The sequence below is a fragment of the Delphinapterus leucas genome, chromosome 15 (genome assembly GCF_059928025.1).
Source record: "Delphinapterus leucas isolate spDelLeu-1000000601 "Yukka" chromosome 15, BTC_Dleu_Yukka2, whole genome shotgun sequence".
In the NCBI taxonomy this organism is placed as follows: domain Eukaryota; kingdom Metazoa; phylum Chordata; class Mammalia; order Artiodactyla; family Monodontidae; genus Delphinapterus; species Delphinapterus leucas.
This window is the reverse complement of record NC_143143.1, coordinates 6553015-6562061: the sequence shown is the minus strand read 5'-3', so window position 1 is coordinate 6562061 and position 9047 is coordinate 6553015. Positions and strand designations below refer to the sequence as shown.

At 48.2% G+C, this 9047-nt stretch overlaps 1 protein-coding gene across 1 annotated transcript; it reads left to right on the top strand.

Moving 5' to 3' along the window:
* The first annotated feature begins 7510 nt into the window (after window positions 1–7510).
* Window positions 7511–8758, top strand: GJC3 (gap junction protein gamma 3). The gene has a single exon (XM_022587858.3). It carries the CDS (start codon window positions 7583–7585, stop codon window positions 8405–8407), a length of 825 nt encoding a protein of 274 aa, XP_022443566.2. The 5' UTR covers window positions 7511–7582; the 3' UTR covers window positions 8408–8758.
* The last annotated feature ends 289 nt before the right edge of the window (window positions 8759–9047 follow it).

The following is a 9047-nucleotide window of genomic DNA, read 5'->3' as shown; positions in this document are numbered from 1 at the left end:
TGCCATCTGTAACAACATGGATGGACCTGGAGGGTATTATTCTAAGTGAAATAACTCAGACAGAGAAAGACAAATACTGTATGATATCACTTACATGTGGAATCTAAAAAATACAACAAACTAATGAATCTAACAAAAAAGAAACAGATTCACAGATATAGAGAAAAAACTAGTGGTTACCAGTGGGGAGAGGGAAGGGGCGGAGGGGCAAGAGAGGGGTAGGGGATTGAGAGGCACAAACTACTACATATAAAATAAATAATCTACAAGAATATATCTTACAACACAGGAAATATAGTCAATATTTTATAGTAACTATAAATGGAATATAACCTTTAAAAATTGTGAATCACTATGTTGTATAATATTGTACATCAACTATACCTCAATAAAAAAAAAAGAAGGAAAAAAGGAGAGCTTACCCCTAGACAGTTCCCTAGTAGAAGAAATACTAAAGGTTGTACCTCAAGAAGAAAATTAAGTGCACCTATGATCATAGCCCATTATTCACAATAGCCAAGAGGTGGAAACACCCCAACTGTCCATCAATGGATGAATGGATAAGCAAAATGTGGCACATACATACACACAATGGAATATCATCTAACCTTAAAAAGGAATGAAGTTCTGGGCTTCCCTGGTGGCGCAGTGGTTGAGAATCTGCCTGCTAATGCTAGGGGACACGGGTTCGAGCCCTAGTCTGGGAGGATCCCACATGCCGCGGAGCAACTAGGCCCGAGAGCCACAACTACTGAGCATGTGAGTCCGGAGCCTGTGCTCTGCAACAAGAGAGGCTGCAATAGTGAGAGGCCTGCGCACCGCGATGAAGAGTGGCCCCCGCTTGCCACAACTAGAGAAAGCCCTCGCACAGAAATGAAGACCCAACACAGCAAAAATAAATAAATTTTTAGAAAAAGGAATGAAGTTCTGATAGATGTTACAACATGAATGAACCTTGAAGAGATCATGCTAAGGAAAATAAGTCAGTCACAATGTTCTATGATTCCACTGATATGAGAGGTTTAAAGTAGTCAAATTCATAGAAACAGAAAATAGAATGATGGTTGCCAGGGTCTGAGGGCAGGTAGAAATGGGTACAAAGTTTCAGTTTTGCAAGATGAAAGAGTTCTGGAAATCCACTGAAAAACAACAATGTGAATATATTTAACACTACTAAAATGAACACAGAAATGGTTAAGACCATGGTCACCAAGAAAAAAAAAAAGAGAGAGAAAGAAGGAGAAAAAGATTTAATCCGGAGGAAGGCATAAAATTGAAGAAGCAACACTGAGCAAAGAAACTGGTAAACATGTTGGTAAATCTAAATAAGAATTGAATTAAATATTGTCTGCAATGCAGGGAATGCATTAGAGGTGGACAAGTCTAGAAAGAGCGACACTAGGGTGACATTTTGGTAATTCAGTCTTTCTTTTTTTTTTTGTAAATTTCCTTCTTTCTTTATTTTTGGCTGCATTCAGTCTTCATTGCTGCGAGCGGGGGCTACTCTTCATTGCGGTGTGTGGGCTTCTCATTGCAGTGGCTTCTCCTGTTGTGGAGCACGGGCTCTAGAGCGCGGGCTCAGTTGTTGTGGCACATGGGCTTAGTTGCTCCTCGGCATGTGGGATCTTCCCAGACCAGGGCTCGAACCCATGTCCCCTGCGTTGGCAGGCGGATTCTTAACCACTGCGCCACCAGGGAAGTCCCGGTAACTCAGTCTGGAACTAAGGTACCTTCTTAATTCATGGGACAGAAATCTGTACAACCAGTAGAATGGTAAGATGTGTTCAATGAAGGAGAAGTTGTCAGTGATGACACCTAAGTTTTTGCTTGGAATCCAGGGTTGGTGGCATAGCTAGTCATTAAGATGGAGAAAATGCCAGCAGAGGATTTTTATTTTCTTGAAGGTATGAAATTATAGTGGATTTACCATCAAAAGGTCTTTAAAGGCTGGTAATTTGAAATACGATGAGGCTAAGAGTACAGTAGTGTTTAGGGGTTTGCTATCTGCAGCCAGATTGCTTTTTCAGATCCCATCTCCTTTACTCACTAGCTGGTCAACCTTTTACAAGTTACTTAACTTCTCCATTCTTCATTTCTCTCCTCTGTAAGAGGGCAGTAACAGTAGTTACTTCATAAAGTTGTTACGAAGTGTGAATTAATAACCATTTAGCACTTAGAATATCCATCATTTATTAAGCAACTAAATAGATGTTGGTGTAACAAGGTATTGGAAATTTGGACGGGGATTTCAAGATGGAATATTTTAGAAAATAGAACACGTATGACATTCTAAAGTGATTTGTTAGTCTAAAATGCAATATTTCAAAGGAAAACCAAATAAATAAGTTATGTCGCTCGAACTCTACACCCACGTCCAAGTTGTATAAAATGGCAGAGCTGTTGGAAATTAGAGGGAGAGAGGATTAACTCTGGAGGGAAAGAGATGCCTTGGAAAGAGATGTGATATTAGTTCTCCCAAGGGAAGGCGGTGAGGGTGCTGCCTCCTGTATCTCATGCCTAGTGAGAGGGGCTCCAGTGTGTTGATTCCCAACTGATAAATCAAAAAGGCAGGAGATAGGATATCCAGCAGATGAACGGAAGGAGATGTGGCTGTGTTGGAAATGGCCTGTATGCCCAGAGTTTCTTGGCCCTAAGGATGCATCCATATTTCCTGTGTACCAGATGTGAACAGGAAAGAGCCAGTGAGAGATTTCTACGTCTAGCTGAATAGTATCCCCTGGAGGAGTGAACAGGCTTCAAAGGTAAAAAATCATCCATTCGGCAAACTGTCAAAAAGATCAAATCACTTAAAAGATGAAGACTATTGAGGTGGACTTGAACTTCTCTATAACAATGTTAAATGCTAGAAAATAGTGGAATGATGCTCCAGATCTCCACAGGGCCAGTATCTGGAACTCAGGTGCTGCAATCTTCCCTGGGCCTGGTGGAGAGGGGCTGGGCTCCCTGAGTTGCAGAGAGCCCGTTTCTCCCAGCCAAGAAGAGAGGATGTCCAGAGGTAAATGTGTGGAATTCTATTCTGTTGTTGCCTGCAAGTCCCTATATTGAAAACATGCCTAGGCCTTTGCCCCCCTTTCAGATGATCTGAGAATCCCCATTTCAGTTCACTTAGAAGACAGAGCCCTCACCCTCGACAACAGAGGGTTATTCTCCAGAGCCCATTCTTTAGCAGCTGGGCTGCCTGCCCCTCTGGCTGCAATTCTTTGACCCTGCGCTAAGGCTGCCAGGAAAGACAAGGGTGGGGGGGGAGTGGGTGGAGGCTTGGAGGCAGGGCCTGGGGGAGAGCTGGGACCCTGCGGGCTCCAGCCTGAGGGCTCTTACCTCTGCCTCTTTCCCCCCCGCTGTTGGTGCTTCTGCTTGAAGCTGCCAGGTGAGTGCCAGGGTAGAGCAAAGCTGGGCTGGCACAGGGCCTGGGGTAGTGGTGGTGGGGACTGCCTGGGGCTCTGGGCTGTGCATCTGCCATCTGCAACTCTAATGCACACGCCCATGGCCTGGGGATTATTATTAAAATTCAGACTTGACTTGCTAAGCCTGGGATGTGGCCTGAGGTTCTGCACCCCTGGTGATGACAGGGCTGCTGCACCATGGACCGCGCTTTAGTAAAAGATCTAGAATGTTTTCTAGGCCAGGTGGGGTGAGCTGGAAGCAGGGAGCTGCTCTAGTGCTGGCCTCAGTGGACGTCCTTCCTTCACGCCTTAACTCTCTGAGGCGGATTCTGCCGCCCACAGTATCCTGAAATTTTTCTCCCAAAGAACAAGAGATGCTCAGAAAAATTCCTAACAGAATTGCTATGGAATTTTAAAAAATCTGTTTACGTATTCGAAAATCCCCTCAAACTCTGGGTTTTCCTCCTTCTCCCAACTCTTGAGCTCATAGGAACTGCTTCTAAAATCTTGACAGGGCTCAGATCCTGCCAGCCCCCTCCAGAATAAATTGATTTGCAAACTCTTTCTCCCCTTGGAGAAACAGTGGTCCCTTGAATTTTCTCAACAATGCTGAGCCCTCAGCTCCCTAGGTCTCGAAGTTTGGCCTGGGGTCTCTGGCCCCCTGTGGGCAAAGCTGCAGATGTGTTTGTGGGAGGAGGACGCGGGTCTCAGAGAACGAGAGGGGTGGGCTGGGGACGGCTGGAACAGATGGGGAGACCACTGGGTCCCAGGAAAGCAGGGGAGGAGGGAGGACTGACAGCTGTGTTTGAGCTTCGGTTTATAGGAAACTCCCTTTGGTCTGCAGACTTGGGGAGATGGAGCAGGATATTTATTGTCTGCACCCTCCAGGAGGCCCTGGAATGTGTGTTGAATAAGCATTGTTTTGGTTATAACAGCCGCGGGGCAAAGGGCAGGAAGGGTGCTCCAAACCAAGGGATCTCAAGCAAGCCCTCTTGCCCTGCTTTTTCTGTTCTCTCCCTTCCAAATCCCCAAAGCTCCGTGGTGAGCCCTGGAGACCTCAGTTCGGTTCTGAGAGCCTCTCAGAGGACATCTGGGTGTCTGGCTACAGGTCTGGGGTGGGCACGGGAAAGAAGAACCAGAGAGAGGGCTTCAGGAAGCTACTCAAACTCCCGACACTTGGAATATGCCAGGGCTGCTCTGTGTTAAATTCCAGGTCTGCTGGGGATGTGCTGGCAACATGTGTAGACAGTGCTGGGCCTGCACTTGGAAATGAGACGAGGCGGAGAGCTTGACTTGAGAATTTACCAAGTTAACATTTAGTCTGGTGACTCGCCAGGAGGGCCAGGGCAGAAACCCCCAGAGCCCAGGGCTCTCCCCCAACCCGAAGTGCTGGGACCCTTTGAACTTATGAGGTGGGAGAGGCTGCAGGCATCCTCACGGGAGGATGTACAACCAGCCTGGAAATGGGCTGATTATCATGCCCTACAAAAGCCCTCTGAGATGCTCTGGTGCAGACATCTTGCTTTACAGAGCTGGCAACTGAAGCCAAGAGTGGAGAGGTGATGGACCAGTGCTACCCTAAAGCAGTGGTTCTCAACCAGGGGTGATTTTGACCCCAGGGGACACTTAGCAGTACCTGGAGACAGTTGTGGGTGGGAGGGGAGAAGTATGCTACTGGCATCTAGTGGATAGAGGCCAGGAATGCTGCTAAACATCTTACAAAGCGTGGGACCCCACCCCTGCTATCCCTAAATAAAAATTATCAGTCTCCAAGCATCAACAGTGCCAAGGTTGAGAAACCCAGGACCAGCCTTGAAACTTGCTGTGGAGCTCAGTTTTCACCAAACAAAACTGAAACATTTATGGAGAAACCACTTCTTTCCTAGACACTTCACGAAGTGCTTTCTCACCAATACGTAAGCTAGTGACTTTGTTTTACTGTTGTCTTGATTTCCAAATTAGAAACAGATTTTGTTCCTTATCTATTTATCTTTTTTTTTTTTTTTTCTGTACCCGGGCCTCTCACTGCTGCGGCCTCTCCCGCTGCGGAGCACAGGCTCCGGACGCTCAGGCCCAGGGGCCACGGCCCACGAGCCCAGCTGCTCTGCAGCACGCGGGATCCTCCCGGACCAGGGCACGAACCTGCGTCCCCTGCATCGGCAGGCGGACCCTCAACCACTGCGCCACCAGGGAAGCCCTATCTTTTATTATTTTCAATTATTCATCTTCTTCCTTTGAATTCTGGGAGAATTATCCAATGTGCTTTCTGGCATCCTGATCTAATTTCCCCCAGAATCTGTCCTATTGCCTGCAAAGATCAAGCTGATGATCTTTCTTCTACTCTATTTATAGTGGGTGTACACATGTAAAGATCCATTGACTCTCATTTTTGAGGAGTCTTAGGGATGAGAAGGGATAAATCTTTATCTTCAATATGCCATCTTTAATCATGGGACCAATTCTGCATCTTTCTAGAGACTGGAAATAAATTCCTTCTAGAAATTTTAACCCAATTTTATAGAAAAGAATTTTCAGCAGCCTGACGTACTTCTAAGTTTTCACAGTCTATGAAGGAAGAAGAAAGACAGGGACTGAGGGGCAGGCAGAGGTTCAGACTCTGATTCTTAGTGGCTCAAATATGGTTTCTCACAGTTGGTGGATGGTGACATAATTCTCTGGTCAACTGAGGCCCTTAGAACTGTCCCTTGGAAGCATCTCAATCCGTCTCTTTTGATTGCACAAAAGTGACCATTCTGCCTAAGTTTTGGCATGTGGTCCATTCTTATCTATAGTTTATAACACTAATACTCAGGCTGTTTTGTGCATCTCTCTGGGTATTATAATTGGGAAGCCGACGTGAGATAAATTAGGCTTGTCTCACTTGCTGCCATGTTAACTTAGAAATTCAAGTTATTATTATTAGACTTAACAGGAAGAAACCTAAGCAAGTTCAAGGTCAGGGCAGAAACAAGGATGGTCTGAATTACAGAAAAGATAATTAGGGGGTCAAATTCTTGAGGAAGCTGGAAGGAGTGCCCCAGGGACACAGAGTTGAAAGGGAGGGCAGCCTTGCACAAGTGGAAAGACACTTCTTTCTCTGAGATGCTACAGCAGGACGTGACTGTGAAGATACGAGAAGGAGGAGCTTCAGGGTTTCACACTAACGAGTCTATTTTCTCTGGAATAAGAGCTTTGCGTGGTCTTCTGAGAGTGAGGGGAACCAGGTATGTAAGAGTTTGGGCTGAAGGGGAAGGGCTAGGAAGAGAAGCTTGGCGTTGAGCAGGGCTGCTGAGGGGGACAGAGAAGATGGCAAACTGGGCTTGTAGCATGACGGCATTTTGTCCAGAGAACAGAAGAATTTCTGAAGCCTGTCCTCGACCATGGTCACCTCTCACCACGAGGGAGATGTAAACCCAAGGAGCAATGACAAAGCAGAGTTGAATTTTGAATTTTGATCCAGTCACCTCTGGCATTGGCCCAAACACCATTATGTTTAACCAGTAGATTCTGCTGGGTTTTCATCAAAGTATTCTCCTTTCCTAAGCTGGTTAGGTCTGAAGAACATCAGACTAGAGCAAGCCTTGACATTCACTCTGTTCACTGGATCCCCACCGAGCCCCTTAACCTAACCTCACCTCAGTCTCACCACTGTGATGGGGGCCAGACTGACATACCTGTGAGCACCTGGGGGCCTGAAGCCAGAGAATGCAATGCACACCCCTCCCAGGGGCAGCACTGATTTCGTTCAGGTGACACTGACAGTAGCACCAGACCTAGCAGCCATCACCTAGGGAAGCAATGGTCTTCAGAGGACTCGGGTCTCTGACTATTTAGCCTTTGGGAAGCAGGAGCGGGAGGGAGGGAAAGAGAGAGACAAAGACTGACCCTGGCCTCCCCGCAGGCCTAGAGTTCCTCTCCCCTCCAGCAGTACAGGAGGGGGACAGAAGAGAAAGCCACACCCACACTCGCTCACTATTAATATTCTACATAGATAATTCAGTTAGCTATAAAGAGGTGCCCTCAGGTCATGCTATTTGATCAGCCAGGTCCTAGGAGAGGAGCAAGGAAGCCTGCCTTAGTCACCGTTGGATTGGGAGTGAAGAGCTGGCCCGGCACTTCTCCCACTGGACAGTGGGCATTACACCTACACTCACCACTGCCCTCTGCTCCCTAACAGGATGCGCGGCAGGTTCCTGAGGCGGCTGGTGGTGGAGGAGAGCCGGCACTCCACCCCCGTGGGCCGCCTCCTGCTTCCCATGCTCCTGGGGTTCCGCCTCATGCTGCTGGCCGCCAGTGGGACGGGGGTCTACGGCGACGAGCAGAGCGAGTTCGTGTGCCACACGCAGCAGCTGGGCTGCAAGGCTGCCTGCTACGATGCCTTCCACCCTCTCTCCCCGCTGCGCTTCTGGGCCTTCCAGGTCACCCTGGTGGCTGTACCCAGTGCCCTCTACATGGGTTTCACTCTGTATCATGTGATCTGGCACTGGGAGGAATCTGAAAAGGTGAAGAAGGAAGAGGAGACCCTGATCCGCCAAGGGGAGAAAAGCAGAGATGCCTTGGGGCCTGGAAGCCCCAGGGTGCTCTGGGCCTATGTGGCACAGCTGGGGGTGCGACTGGCCCTTGAAGGGGCAGCTTTGGGGGGGCAGTACCATCTGTACGGGTTCAAGATGCCCAGCTCCTTTGCGTGTCGTCGAGAGCCTTGCCTTGGTAGTATAAGCTGTAATCTGTCTCGCCCCTCTGAGAAGACCATCTTCCTGAAGACCATGTTTGGGGTCACTGGGCTCTGTCTCTTGTTCACGCTTTTGGAGCTTGTGCTCCTGGGCCTGGGGAGACGGTGGAAGATCTGGAAGCACAAATCTCCCTCTTCTAACTACTTCCCAACTTCAGAGAGCGCCCAAAGACACAAGGAACCGACTGATAACTTCCCAGTGGTGGAAACAAAAGAACGGTTTGCAGAAGCAGGTGAGAGGGGCAGTGATGTCCCTCTTTCTACCTGTCCCTGATGTATGGGTCCTGATGATCCCCCACGGCAAGCCCCTCACCCTCCTGGAAGTACAAGTCCCACAAGTTACAAAGTAGAAAACCAGGTTCCACACAGAGGTGTCCTAACCATTCATCCCACCCCATCGCCCAGCTGCATCCCCATCAACTGGATGGTTCCTTCCAATGAACCAGGACCCAAGTGCTCAGTTGATTGTCCCTCCTGCCCTTCCATTTAGGCCCCTTCCCGCTTAGGAAAAGGCTGAGCTTCTGCTTGATCCTCTACTTTGCAGAATTATGAAGACACCTGGCTCACCTCTGAAGGAAACCCTCTGACTGCATCTTTGTCCGAACATCCAGTGAGTGGGGTGCCTATCTCCATGGTAAATTAAAGGCTGTTGAAGCATATCCAAGAGCCTTGGGGGGCCACGGTGTCTGAAGCTTTTCCTTGGAGATCTCCTGCTTGTGCCTCCTCACCAGAATTCCCTGGTGTCAGCATCACAATTTTCATGGGCTTGGTTCCAGAGTCAGCCAGCAGAAACCTCCATAAAACCGTGCCTCTCTGTCCTGCGCAATAAATAGTGACCACTGTTGCTGGCATTCCTGTTGCTGAGGACAATCCTCTTTCCTGTCTCAATGAGTCTACTCCTCTTTCCTGCTGTC

What these genes read in the sequence shown, in the direction of transcription:
- GJC3 (XM_022587858.3), top strand. Translation starts at nt 7,583, where the DNA reads ATGCGCGGCAGGTTCCTGAGGCGGCTGGTGGTGGAGGAGAGCCGGCAC.